This window comes from Helicoverpa zea, chromosome 11 (assembly GCF_022581195.2).
Source record: "Helicoverpa zea isolate HzStark_Cry1AcR chromosome 11, ilHelZeax1.1, whole genome shotgun sequence".
Lineage (NCBI taxonomy): Eukaryota > Metazoa > Arthropoda > Insecta > Lepidoptera > Noctuidae > Helicoverpa > Helicoverpa zea.
In genome coordinates, this window is record NC_061462.1 from 3883089 (window position 1) to 3897605 (window position 14517).

Consider the following 14517-nt stretch of genomic DNA (forward strand, 5'->3'; position numbering starts at 1 on the left):
GTTTTAGCAAAAGTTGTTCAATCTGATAAGCACTCTCTGTTGACTTATAAAAATCAAAGATGTAAAACACCTGATGTGGAACTCCAGGAGCCCTGCTAGACTATAAGAAGCATATGAAGATATGACGTTTTAGCAAAAGTGGTTCAATCTGATAAGCACTCTCTATTGACGCATTTTTCTTTTCTCTCTCACACAAACAAATAATAACGAAGATACAACAACGCTTGATTTTCGTGTTAAGTCACTGCTTAGTACAAATTTTACATACCTAGACGTGCCCCACGAGCCCCCACTCTCTAACTTTGTTGCGTTATATCTCATTATTATTTTCTATGTCTCTTCCAGACCTCGGGACTACAGAGTTCCGAATTTTTGTAAGGCAAACGTGGGGCCGAAGCCAACACGCTGAAGTCCTTTTGAGACAACTTTAATGAAATGGTGACACAAAACCGACGATTATCCCTTTATACACTATAGAAATGAATCCAAGGACAATCCCCGGTGGACGTCGTTAAAAAAAAGACAATCCCCGGTTCTGTGCTAAACTATTGCTAACTATGGAGGAAAACTACTTGGGCTATTGTGATGGGATGTTAGTGGATGACAATGTATTAGGTACATGTAAAAACGGCAGGTGGAGACTCGCCACCTCACTTACTGGGCCCCCGGGAACCAGTCACTGAATAGCAACAAGAGGGCAACAGGGACATGAGCGGCTGAAGGGTGAGGATACCTCGGCGGACTTTAAACGCAGATTACGCGCTCCCTGTGCTTACCATGAGGCACCTACCCTCCGAGCAGGGCTACTAATCCTGCTCTAGCGACTCCACTCTGGACGGCCAAGCCAAGCCAGAGGCGTGAGACCTACCCCCGTCATGGTTCACTCCGACCGGCCGGAGATGGGGGACAGTATACACTCCCTGGAAAACTCAGTATATATAGCCCCGCGGGGTCGCTACTCCCCGTCATCAGCCTCAGATGTCCTGCGGTGCCTATATCTCATTATTATTGTCGTTATTATCTCAAGAGCCTTTGTTCCAATTATGTTAGGGTCGACTTCCAGTCACGATGCAACTGAGTACCAGTGTTTTACAAGGAGCGACTGCCTATCTGACCTCCACAACCCGGTTACCCGCTCAACCCAACACCCCTTGGTAAGACTTACTAGCTTCTGACTACCCGTAACGACTGCCAAGAATGGAATGTTCAATGACAGTCGGAACCTAGAGTTTAACATCCCCTCCAAATAACGGTCATTGGTATCCAAAATATACGTAGAAAGTACATACGACCTTAGAAAAGTTGCATTGGCAGGCACTTGCCAGACCTGGAATTAAAGACGCACGCTCATACTTAAGAGATTGGTTCTCTACCCACTAAAGCACCACGAATTCCACTAAGTCACCACGACTTTGTCATCTATTTAATGTTTTTTTACGTAATATTTTTGCCACACACAACTTAAATGCGGACTAATTAGAATCACTTCTTTTATCCCTATGTTCACGTCTATTGCGACTATTCAGATATTTGATTTTGCTGACCCCGTAGTCGCTGGCATAAGGGACAGGATCCGCGTACGAAGTCGCGGGCAGAAGCTAGTACTTAAATAAGCAGCATTTTATGTACATACATAAGGTAGTAAGTTTTGCAACTTTATATTTTTAAAAGTAGAATATCGAAAAAAAAAAAACTTATAGTAAAGTTATTTCACAGCTTTCTCAGAACTCAAAGCGATCATTTGCAATTTTATTACCGACACATTATTTTCAAAGAATCTCTGTCTTGAAAAATACATTAAGTGAATACATTGAGTGCATTATTAATTTTACTACCTATATTTGTGTATTTTGTTCCGACTTTTTGCATGATATAGTTGAAGCTTTCCATCATGCGTCTCCTTACCTCGCAAATATACAGGGTGTTTATTATTAAAGGTGACAAAACTGGGTCAGATATCTACGATTTATGTACGTGCTATGAAAGTGACGCCAAACATACTTATCCTGTCTGTATTAATAATCTAATAAAACATTATTACTTGCACTACAACGTACTTCCAGAGTAATTCAATTAGGAATTACGACTAGTCCGCTCCCTCGGGCCTCATACAGACTGTAGTTAAACTTGCCTATACCAGTTAAGACCACATCACTAGTACAAGTCCCATATCTGAGGCCTCCAAAATATCCTCCTAATGAAACGAGGAAAAGTGGCCAAAATAATATCATAGACCCTTATAGCTAATGGAAAGCTTGAGAAAGAAATTGGTCAGGAATAATGTTCCAAAAGATAACATTCTACAGATGAAAGCAATTTAAATCCGTAATGGCACGGTCCTAAGCGAATTCGTCAAAATTATTCAAAAAGAAAGAAGGTTGGATTTGGCAATCCCGGTATTATTCGCTTAAGCAGGGCTGAAAACGGCCCGATCTAACCGTGAATCCATCTTTTGAGAAATATGTATGAATGTACAACCCCGTATATATTTTGCTTCCGAAGTGTAAAGCTCTAAAAGCTACCGCTTTGAGGTTTGAAATATCGTAATAACGTATTGACATTCTGCAAATCTATTCTCGACAGAAATATTGTAATCTAATGTATTTGTAGAAAACCAGAATGATATATTTAGACAGAAGTAATACTTTTCTAGTATAATGAACCCAGCTCAATAATATTGTTCTATCCGAAGATCAATATGGAAAATACTTTAAAAGTTACAATTATTGCTGTTCGATTCATCCGCCCCATACTTTATTGAGGACGAATAAAACAAAAGAAAGCTAAATCTTTTAACTGATGACAGAAAAACTTGTGAAAATACTTTTTTTCTTAGTAAAAGAAACTAACCGGGACAGAAGCACCGATAGTTTATTAAAGTAAAAAGTTTTTGCAAAAAATACGGCAGACTTCGTGAGAACGCGAAACAATTTTGCTTTGGTGTTGGCTTTTTAGTTTTCGCTTAGTTTTGACTTGTACATGTAGCTCATTTTGGCATAGTTAGTAACAAGTTTTGTTTTTACATCAGTATATTATAGTAATTGCTGAGATATCAAACAGAATTTGTGATTTAGTATAATGATTATACTTATTTGATTTCCAAAAATATATATATATATATTTTTTTTTTTTAATTGACAATTTTATTCAATAGTTTTACAAAATGATCTTATTATAGGGAAACTAAGTATCAAAATATTCATCCGCATCGCTGTCAGCTGGGATCGTGCCCAAAAGGCTGGCTGCATTGCCTGGATGGCATGGATGGCATGGCTGGATGGCAATGCATATCCTCTGACCGAAGTATAGGCCAGCCCTTTGGTCACGAGTGGACTCCACTAATCGCTTACTAATTTCTCGAAAGAGTCTGTGGGCACTTGGGCCCCATGGTCCCAGGGTTTCAACCCCAAACGGCTCAAAAATGCAATTGCCGGTGAGGTTTACATATTTGTGCCGCTTGAGGTTTTCCGCGGCTGCAGCAGCTGCACCGACACAGCTCGCCGTACTGGGAAGGTGGGAAGGTGCAAGGGTGTCGACGCAGGTTGCGTCCCACACCAAAGACCTTCCCATCTTCCAAGGCATTATAGACATCCCGTCTGGTCTCTTGCCATCGTCGCGCGCCAAGCCTCTGGGTTCTAAAATGGCTGGCACTCCGGCGGTGACAAGAGCACGACGGATAATGTCATTTATGCTGGCGTGTCGTGCCATGCGACCAGCACTTTTGCTACGGGAAAGACCATGGTGCCCAAGGCGGTCCACAGATTCACCGCACTGGCAGCGATGCGGAGCCGCAGTGGGAGCGCCGAGGCGTAGGCATGTAGCGAGCCGGAATGTAGTGTCACCCAGCATGGTCCCAAAGCTGGGTGACGGCAGTGCGTGAAGCCATAACCCTGACCCCCACTCTCCCACAGCCAGTAGGCGGGCACGCTCAGCAGTATTGACAGATGTTTCAATTAGTTTATTTCTCGTCAATCTGCAGAGCGGCTCGTCCCACTGTCTCTGGGAAGCCGGGTTGTCAGGGAAGGCTGTGTTTGGGCAAGCCACTTTCCAGGCGTTCATGCCATCAGTCAGACACGGCACCTCAGAATCGACCAGTGAAGGGGCTAAAATTTTTCTGGTCAACTCCTTAGTGCCGCAGACCGAGGATAGGAACGCCGGTAGACTTAAACTGGAAATTTTGCGGACACCGAGGCCACCGAATCTGATCGGAAGGGTGGCTTGAAGCCACGCTCGATCGTCCAAGGCCAAATTAAAAACAGAAGTAAAAGTAGAACGGATAATTTGGTCAATTCTGTCTAAAAGATGTGGCTGCTTCCATAAGGGAGAGGAGCGAAGGTTGTATATAAATTTTGGGCCAAAACAACAGTATTTTACTAAGGTAAAAGCCGAATGAAGATTAATTTTAAAAAGTCTATCCGAAATGTCATTAAAATTTGAAATTTTGTTATCTATGAATGTTGTGAAACTTTCTTCCAAAATAGGTGAACCTAGGAGGTGCAATGATGTTTCGTCCAGAATTTTAATTTGAGGTGCTATGACATTAAATTTTGATATGACTGTCTGTCTGTCCGGGATGTCAGGAACAAAAATTTCACATTTTGATAAATTTAGATCCAGTCCAATCGAATGAAATTTTTCTTTTAGGAATATGAGGTCTTGGTAAACAGTTTCTCTATCTCCTCCTAGGGTCCCGTCATCCAAATACCAAGCGTTAAATTTTGAATTTAGTTTCTCTATTATGGGGTGAATAGCCAAGCTGAAAATGACCGGCCCAAGGGGGTCACCCTGTTGGCATCCAACTGCAGATTCCAAAACATGGTCCTTGTATAGTAATTTAGAAGGGTGCCTGTAACATTGCCATAGGTAACTATAAATTTCGGGTAATTCTTTTTTAGCCTTTTCTTTTTTAGTAATTTTTTTTTAGTATAATGATTAAGTTTTGGACAATAATCAACATAAATCAGTATGGAATCATTTCCAAATCACACTTAGGAAAATGTTTGAACTCCCTACAAAAATGTTTGTTAGTCTTTTGTATACCCTAGAATTCTTCCAAGACTCGACCAACGATTTTAACCTAATTAACTGTAAAAGCAACCTCATAACAAACAGCGCTGTGTGAGAATCTGTTAAAATTCCATAATTTAGCCGAAAAATATCTTCCTGTCTCCAACACATTGAACAATTTCCACTTACTTCCACGTGAGAGCGTAATATTTATAGCCAACAATAGTGCTATAGAGACGGAGACAAACGATGACCAAACAAAAGAAATTTCAGTACCACTGTAATCTGACACAGTTTATGATATTCCTGATAATGATAATATGTCAATATAAAATCATAAAATTGAGGTGTACAGTATCAAACTTATACATGCCACATCAAATACCAAATAAGTAAAATATTGAGTGTGGTATTCTTGAATAGATTATAAAAAGAAAAGTCAAACTACTTACAAAAGTTTTGACAGCGTTCATAAAAAAATGCACAATTCGCAAAAAAGCCATGAAGTAAAAAATATTATCATAAACTTTATGAATTAAACGGGAGAAATATAGGTACTTTAAACGAGTTATAGACGAGAATCGCTAGTAAAAACTCATCCAACGCTGTATGTAGGGAACATTAATTTCGTCGTAATTGGTTCAGGATACGGAGTGAATAGAGCAATTTCGAGGGGATATTTTTTGTTCCCAATGTATCTATTGTGGGATGAGATTAAAATAACGCCATCAGGGTCATTTAACCGTAGGATTTTTTCATCCTCCATTTATCTCTTTGCAATTACATTGATTGCCTTGCTTTTAGATATTGGTTCATTATCGGAATTAGAAATTGGACTCAGAATTCATTTAAGGAAATGGAAATTTGTTGCCATTTTTATTTACCGAACAGAACTTCGTGTTTGGGATAAGAGATTAGCTGTTCGTTTATTAATGCTCAACACTTGTACTGCTCGTACATTTTAGAATTAGATTTGTAGGGTTGAACTGGTATAGATTTGGGATTGGATTATCTATTTATTATTGAATATTTAAGATTTAGATTTTTTGTATAGTTTAAAGGATATTTGTAGTTTAGAATACAGTGTATCTTATGAATATATATAAAGTAATGATGTAAACTTCATTATTTTGGCTTTAACCCAAAGTAATACAGATGAAGTTGTGTGCAGAAAGTAGTATTCAGTACTTTATTTTACACATCTGTTTATCTTGAACAGAGAGCGATGTAAAAACACGAACAATAATAAACTCGGTCGTATTATTTGAAAGTCGCGTATTCAGGGATTCCTTACACTTAAATGAGTATTATTGCGCTCCCAAACTGCTGTCTTCAAACGTTTACATCGGCAACTTTATTGCTACAAATGTGACGAAAATGTAAATGCGTCCTTACATTCATTTCTTTAAGACAATTTCAGACTTGCAGAAAAGGCAAGTCCATGATTGTACGTACGCTTCTTTCCGAGCTGACCTTTTGCCAAAGTGCAGATGTTAATGCAGCTCTTAGGGCCGTATAACTCATCACAACCGGTTCGAACAGGCATGGCGTAAGCTGGAATAAGCCCATGTACGCACGTCAGGTGTATGCCAAGAAGTTCGTATACAGAGTAAAAAGCGTTCGTCTGAAACCTCGTTTAGACTCGCTCGCTGGTTATTGTCAAGTTAAGGTTAAAAGCAGTAATATCGTACGTTTGCGCCCTTTTCATTTGGTTAATGAGGAAGGCAATTTCCATGATGATCTGAAATGAAATGCGTGTGTAGAGTATATTAAACGCATGACTTGGAAGGAATGGAGAGAATTTTATATTCTTGTGTGTACTTATTCTGAATAATGTTATATCTTGATGATGTAGGAGCTGAGATGAAAATAATTTACAAAGTATTTTTTACATTACAATAATTTCGGTTTTGAAATTATGAATGAAAATCGAAAAAGTAATTAACATATTTCCGTTATGTAAGAAGAAAATTATGTTCATTAAAATAATGTTTGTGTTGGTATGTTTGCTCTAACAAAACTTTTGAATTAGAATGTGTACGTAGTACCCAAACGTATTATTGCAAAGTTGGTAGTTATTTCAATGTCTGTATAGTTGCTGGAAGTCATCAAAATTGTTCTGTTTCTGAATACAATGACCGAATAAAATGGACTCCATTATCGTAAGCACTTCGCAGATCTGGATTCCATTTTATACTGGTCTCTCCTAAGTCTACCCACAAATTGGTTTCGGTAGCCAGCCCTAATACTGGCTTTAGATTACCACGAAATGGAAAATTTTAAATTCAACGTTCATTTATCCGCAAATTGAAGCGAAATATTGTGTGCAAAACATTGTTGTTACGTTCGATGGAAATGTGTGACTGTTACGGACTTCAAAGCAATTTGAACAATTGATTCGTTGATATGAATTTTAGTCTTTTATTGGTGGAACCAAAAACCGTAGCTGTCCTATAAATGTATCAAGTTATGTGTTTTGGTATCTGCATTAATAGTTTTTATGTTTGAAGTTATGGTTATGTTAACTTTTTATAATTCTGTATGATTTAGGTTTGTTTTATTCTATTTTGCGCACTAGGATAGAAAGAATAGATATTCCTTAGCTTACATAGTGTGTTACTATCACATTAATTGTACTAAAAGTTCATTTTAGTTGTCCTTTTTCTAAAGAATGCTGATGATTCATGAAGTGTCGTACTGTCGCTGCCTACAATCCACGTGCATTTAGTCGCCTCTTACGTTCAGATGTGGTAATTTTTGTACAGTTTTATCACAAAAATAGCAATTTAACATTATTTTACCGATAAGTAAACTTACTCTAAATGTCCTTTATAGATATCGAAGTCAGTGAAGACGAGCTCGACGATCTCGTGCGGCGCGGCCACGAAGGTGTAGAGCAGACAGTCGATGCGCGGCGGGTAGGCGCGCGGGTAGTCGGGGCTGCTGAACGTGCCGCGCTCCTTGCCGTACGTCGACGTGTAGCGGATACACGAACAACCTGATAGGAGAAATCATTAATATAGAAACTACTCTTAACTGTGCTCCACAAAATAATGTGTTTACATTTAGTTAAGCAGCATAATCAAATATAAACCCCAATTTGTTGAGGCCAACAAAAAAGGCGAATTTAAAGAGAAAACACATAACAAAAAAATATGAATCCATTGTCCTAAACATATGGCACCTCGCGAAAAAATAACAAAAAACACAAAAGCCCTCATTGTACAGCATAATTACCTTTCAACGATATAATAAAAGCTATAACGACAATGCTTAATGAAACAGAGGGAACAAATAAACCGTCAGAAAAAGAGGTGACGAACATGGCACGCGATTCGGGGCTTTAGCAATGATGAATATTTTATGTAAAAATTCTCTGGCGCCGACTTACGACTTCACCGTAATCTTCAACGGTGTCAAATGAGATATTCAAGACGTTATTTTGAATAAAATAGAAGATAAACTTGCGTTACACGAAATTTTATTTGCGGTATAATTTTTGGGGAAAACATTTTGCTTGTGCTCCGTCGCCCTACCTAGCATAATAGTCTGGGAGCAAATGATAATTCTGAATATTATATCGCATGATCCGGTGCTCGAGATTTTTTCCTCGTTGTTTTTTCACCGAATTTTTTTAGTTAAATGGGTGTGGAGAGCTCACCTTAATATACAAAATACATTATTAACGATAACTACCGTGTTTACTGTTCCTAATATGATATACATAATGTAAATCATTAATTAAACCAACAGCGAATAGTAAATACTATTAAATCTAAATACGATTCAATGGAAATCCATAGAAATCAATAGAGGCATGAGGATAATAATTTTAGTATACAAGTTGGTTGATATTGTTTTGCCTACATTTGTTACCGAGTGCATACCTCTAACGCATACGCATACCTATTAACAATGCTGTTATGAATATAAATAAATAGTAATTAGTGACATTTTAATACTGACTTTTCATTTCAATATTGTTCATGATAAATTACCTAAACCATGAAGTAAATAAAGTATTGGTAGAATAGTTAAACTAACTTAGGTCTATATATTATTACAAATACCTTTGTGTGTTTAGCTGCATCACCTATTACATTCAATTGATTCACAAACGGCACCACCTATTACTGCGATAGGTGATAAAGCATATGCAGCATAGCAGCAAGCTATAGCAGATAAAGCTCATGGCCAAGACAGTATTATTGTAATGTGAACAAAACTATTGATATAGTCACAAAATATTGATTTATTATTACAAATAAAGTAGAACAGGACTTGGCTTCTATGCGATCTCAAAACTTTTTACGGTGGAGGAATTGCGTAGAGGATTGGCTTTTTTTTACATTTAATGTTTTTGGTGGGATCTAATTTATTTTTTGTAGGTCTCTTTCTTCTCTAAGTATATAACAAATTAAATTAACTTACATGCAACTAACTAAATATATAACAAACTAAATATGTACACCTAAAGTAGCACGTAAACAATATTTTTTTTAACCTAAAAAAATTCGAAATTGTCGAATTTTTTAATCGAATAGCTTTTAGAATAAAAGAGATTTATTTCAGAGGTAGATGACGCTATCACATGAAATTATTTGATTTTTTTTTAAGTACTACTTATACTATACTTCGGCCGTTCAGAGAATGCGTTCCTGACACCTATCAGTTAGTCACGACTAGTGATGGGCACAACATAACACTGAGTTCGTTACCGTTCCTTCATGAACCGCCGCATTATTTTAAGATTATTTTCGTTTTAAATTGGCGGAATCATTTGTTTTATATTTTAGTTATTTAAGTGGAAACCAAAAAAAGGTAATATTCATATAATAAAATTGTTTTATTTATTCTTTGTTACAAGTACATTGAATTGAATGTGCGAACAGAATATTAATCAGACTCCGATTTGCTTGAGGAGGTGGTGTCTTCATCATCATCTTCGCCTACATGTATAATTATATTATTATCAATAACAGAATCAATCCTGATATCTCGGTCTAACAAAAGCCGGGTAATCAAATAAAAACAGATCGAAAACACTTGAAAAACGTGGTCTATGCGCACGAAACGACAACGGACGACTGTTTTAGCGTCACAAAATGGCGGCCCATAACGCCATTTGGGGTTACCATTTTTAATCTAAGTATAAAAATGCGGTTTGGTCATAGTTTTATTTTTATATTTCATAAACGTTATAATTAAGTCTTATAGTCCATAATTTTCCAATTCTTAAAAAGAAAATCAAAACGTATTATTTTATATTATAACTGTATAAGAACAGATTACGATACTTGCCTGTTATTTTTAGCACAGCACTACAAAATATAAACCGCTGACATAACCTTGTAATAGCGCAGTATAGATTTAGAAAAATATTGTTTACCAAGTTATTTGACTCTCAGTTTGGCACAAAATTATAACATTCATTGATTATTGATATAATAATGTTGTTTTAATGCTCCTCAATTGTTAAAACGGTAAACAACCAGCAAAAATATTTTTATCGTAACTGCAACGCCATTGCAAAGTTACGTCGTCAGTTCAATCGCGACGTGTCAGGAACGCATTCTCTGAATGGCCGAACTATAAGCTATGTAACGAAACCATAGCGAGATTTAGACCAGGACAACGCCATCTATCGAGCGAGCATGCAGTGTTTATCGCACTGCATTAATATGAAAGATTTTATCATTATTCATTTCATTTAAACCTAGCTTTTTTATTCATATGTTGTATATTTAATACATAATAACAATATACCACTACGTAACAATAAAACAAGTAACATTTTGTACATAAATAAATAACAAAGTTATCAATGCAGTCAAAATTCATACACAATGTTCTTGAAAAACCGCAAATATAAATTTGTTTCCTATTTTTTTATTAAGTTTTAAGGTTTTTATAATTTTCCCTTTATATGTAGCTAATAACCTACCTTGGTGCCAAATTTGAAGGTTCTAAGTTTGCTAGAAGTACCTTAGACTTTTGATGATCGGTCAGTGAGTCAGTGACAAAATGGTGTAACTTTGATCGCTCATAACTGGTAAACTATTCATTCAAATGTCTTGTAATTTTGATACTGAGCTTGTTCTAATACTTACTTTTGGTCATCGAAAACCTAAACTCCTAGCTTTGTTCACATGGAAGATACAGGGGACTGAAATAGCCGCGAAACGCTTCGAGAAAAGATGGTACGGCCGTGCCCGCTTTGCTCGAGTCTTGGCTGGGGCACTGCCGTGCCCTCAGATATGTATGAAATCTGATCAAACCTTTCACCAAGTGTTCAAGCATTTTGAACTTGGTCGTCACCGCCCTCCGGCAGTGGTGCGCGGTGACATACGAGAATCACTATCGTAAGTACACTTAAAGTAAAGGTATCAGATTTTCATCAACAATTTCACCAACACACTTAATTCAAGCAAGGTTCAAAACATCGATACTTTGTTCATGCTTTTGTTTATCCACTATGGTGGGACCTAACAAAATTAGGTGACCTAAATATTTTCCGATGTTAATAACCTTTCACTTAGGTGCATTAGAACCACAGCGTTTTTATAAAACCAATATAATTGTACTACAAGTAGGTATAAATATTCAAATGCAATCAAATATACAAATACTATAATATACTAACTAGATGTATTTATGTAGATTGTAGATAACTATGTATTTTAATAAATTGTGTTTTGGATTGAGTAATTTGCGAGTGTATTTGATTTGCATTTCAACTTTATTGTGTTTATTCGAAGCTGAAATCATAATTATATGCTACCTACGTGTCAATACCAATCATGTTTCTGAATGTAGCCTGAATTTAATTAATGGGATAAACAGTCTGTGTTTATATTTGTACCTAATAAATGAGGCTTGAAGCGTAAATCATTTGATTGAAAATAGTTTCACTGTTGCTAAACACTAGATAGGACCAAAGGTTGTAATAAAAGGACAGGGAAATCTGAAATAGATATGGCTCCAAGTTTAAGTCAACCTTTTCCCACGCATCGTTAAAGAGCAGGGTCCAGAAATAGGTGGATAAATCTGACCGTAACGATAGATTCGACTTTTCTATAATTCATGCCATAATATGATACATCATATTGAAAGGTTCCTTCTCGGGACTTTTATGTCAGCAATAAAAGAGTTCACATTGATGAGAGTATAATCCAGACAAAATTGGATCGTAAAATCTTGTTTGACATCACAAAATTTATTGAAGGAGCAGTTTGAAATAATGAACGTTGATTTTTACTAAGATATATTATGTTCTTTGATGTGAGCTTCAATCAGTAAAATCTTGTCTTTTGGATTTATTGGGCTTTGTATCTTTGGTTTCGGTTCTCATTGTACTCTTTTCTTTATATGACGAATAGAATTTCCTCTTTACCATGATTTTAATTATAAAAGCTATTTTCATAATGTGACTTTACCTAGTGATTTGATATCTTCTTGATGTTCAATATTGTCTCTCGTTAACTTGACAGCAAAATTACTTCGTTAAATGGTTCGGAGAAATACCAATTCCAATTTATTGACTGATATTAAAATTATAGATACAATTTTATTATTGACATTGATAAGTTCAAGGTCGGTACTTACATACAGTGTGAATGTCTACGAAATTGCTTTCGCCAATAGAAAAGTCTTGTATGAGTTTCAATAGAAAATCGATAAACGTAAATCCAGTTCGTTACCGCCTTTGGTCGCTCCGGGGTTCAGTATACAAACCTTCGAATAAATACGGATCTTAGATGCCAAATTGTGTGGCAAAATGTTGAAGCGAGAAATGTTGGGGAATATAACTTATTAGGTATATTTTTTTGCGAAGCTGGGAACTCTGTATAATGATTGTATGTTTTGATTTCTTGTAGGTATATCACTGTGAAAAGAAAACGTGATTATTTGAAGACCTTAGATATTTAGAAGAAGTCATATCAAACAATCACAATATGCAACATTTCATCAGCAGGGTAAGACTTATTTTTCCTCATAATCTTTGCTTTCATTTTAACATTGATAATGTCTCAACTATCCGGGTAGTTTCAATGAAACTTTCAGTCATAATCATAAAGCAATTTCATTACACACCAACTACAACTATGTCAGAATTTGGAAATAGTGATGTTTTAGCAGTTGGCCAGCAAAACAGATATTAATACTAGGTACTGAGTGTCAATCATCGTAACTTTGTTGGCTGGCAGATTGCCGCGTCAGAGCAGAAGTTGGTAAATTGACAAATAAAAGATTTCACTCCAAAACTTGTGTGCAACATCCATAATAATTTGTCAATGTTTTAGATGCGTCTTTTGTTAGAAAAATGTAGTACAACATGATTATTTTGTGTAAGGTATAGGATCACATACCTACAAATAAATTCAGAGATTCGATCAACTGGATTGCATACCTTAGAAAAACCTGTTGTATAATCAGCTATGTGTAGGGAATTTGATACTTGCTACCAACAGCTTTTGTGAAGCCTACTCCTTACCTACCTATACCTTGGTAACAAGTTAATGATTAAATATTTCAATCTGTATTCGGTTTTTTTTTCAATTTACACCTTTTCTTAAAAATACGTTCCAATTTTTATTTTTCTCGCCTAAACGTTAATATTATATTTCCAGAACTTGATACTTATACTTATTTGACTTATTAATAATTTTCATACGAAATCAGGAGAAACCTTTAGAAACTCCGATAATAATCTCATTACATTAGCTAAAAAGAAAACTTGAAGGGCAACTTTTACATATTCCAAGTATATCAAATTTTCCATCATCGTAACTCTAATGAGCCATTAGTCAACCTTTCAGCTACATGAAATCAAATAAAAATATCAAAGCCGACCATAATCCTATACCCGGACATTTAGGTCCCGATATTAAGCTTTATGACATTCAAAGATGCGAAAATCCCCTTTATTATGCCACAAAAGTTACAAATTACGGTTTCAGTAAACAAAATGATAATAAGGTAACAAAGTCAGAGTACTTTTATACTTACTTGGATTTATGGCGTGGCCTTCGTCGACTGTGTTAAGAGATAAGTGGAGGAGCAGGATAAGCCCCGTTGACGTCTGAAATATAAAATACTCGGTTTAGAAAAAGGATCAAGTATCAAGATTGTTTGTTTGGGTATACTTTTGAGTAGGCGTCTACGGGGGTTACGGTGACTGCATTTGCTAACAGGAGAAGATTTGTGTGCCTAGGTAAATGGTCTCGTAATTTAAACCATTGTACGCCGGAGTGGGGCTGTACGTGAGACTCAATTGATTTTCTAATTAGCCACATACAAGCAATACCAATAAACCTTTTGTTACTTTTTAAGAACCAACCCTTAAAATTAAAAATATCTATAGGTTTACTTTTAAATTGTCGGCTATTTTTCAAACTCTCAGACAACAAGACGTATTCATACAAACATGAATCTATTGACTGTATAAAGATAGACACAAGGCACATTGTAGACCGTAAAGTGAGCCTCACCTTTGACGCTACCTCTATT

General features: G+C 36.2%; 1 protein-coding gene across 1 annotated transcript in view; it reads right to left on the minus strand.

Moving 5' to 3' along the window:
• Positions 1–14517, minus strand: part of LOC124634645 (suppressor of lurcher protein 1-like) — a 90270-nt gene that overhangs the window by 36909 nt on the left and 38844 nt on the right. Inside the window, exons 2-3 of the mRNA XM_047170305.1 lie at positions 14017–14089; positions 7825–8005 (exon numbers count right to left, since the gene is read on the minus strand). Of these exons, the coding sequence (XP_047026261.1) occupies positions 7825–8005; positions 14017–14089 (254 nt within the window). The remainder of the gene's footprint in view (positions 1–7824; positions 8006–14016; positions 14090–14517) is intronic.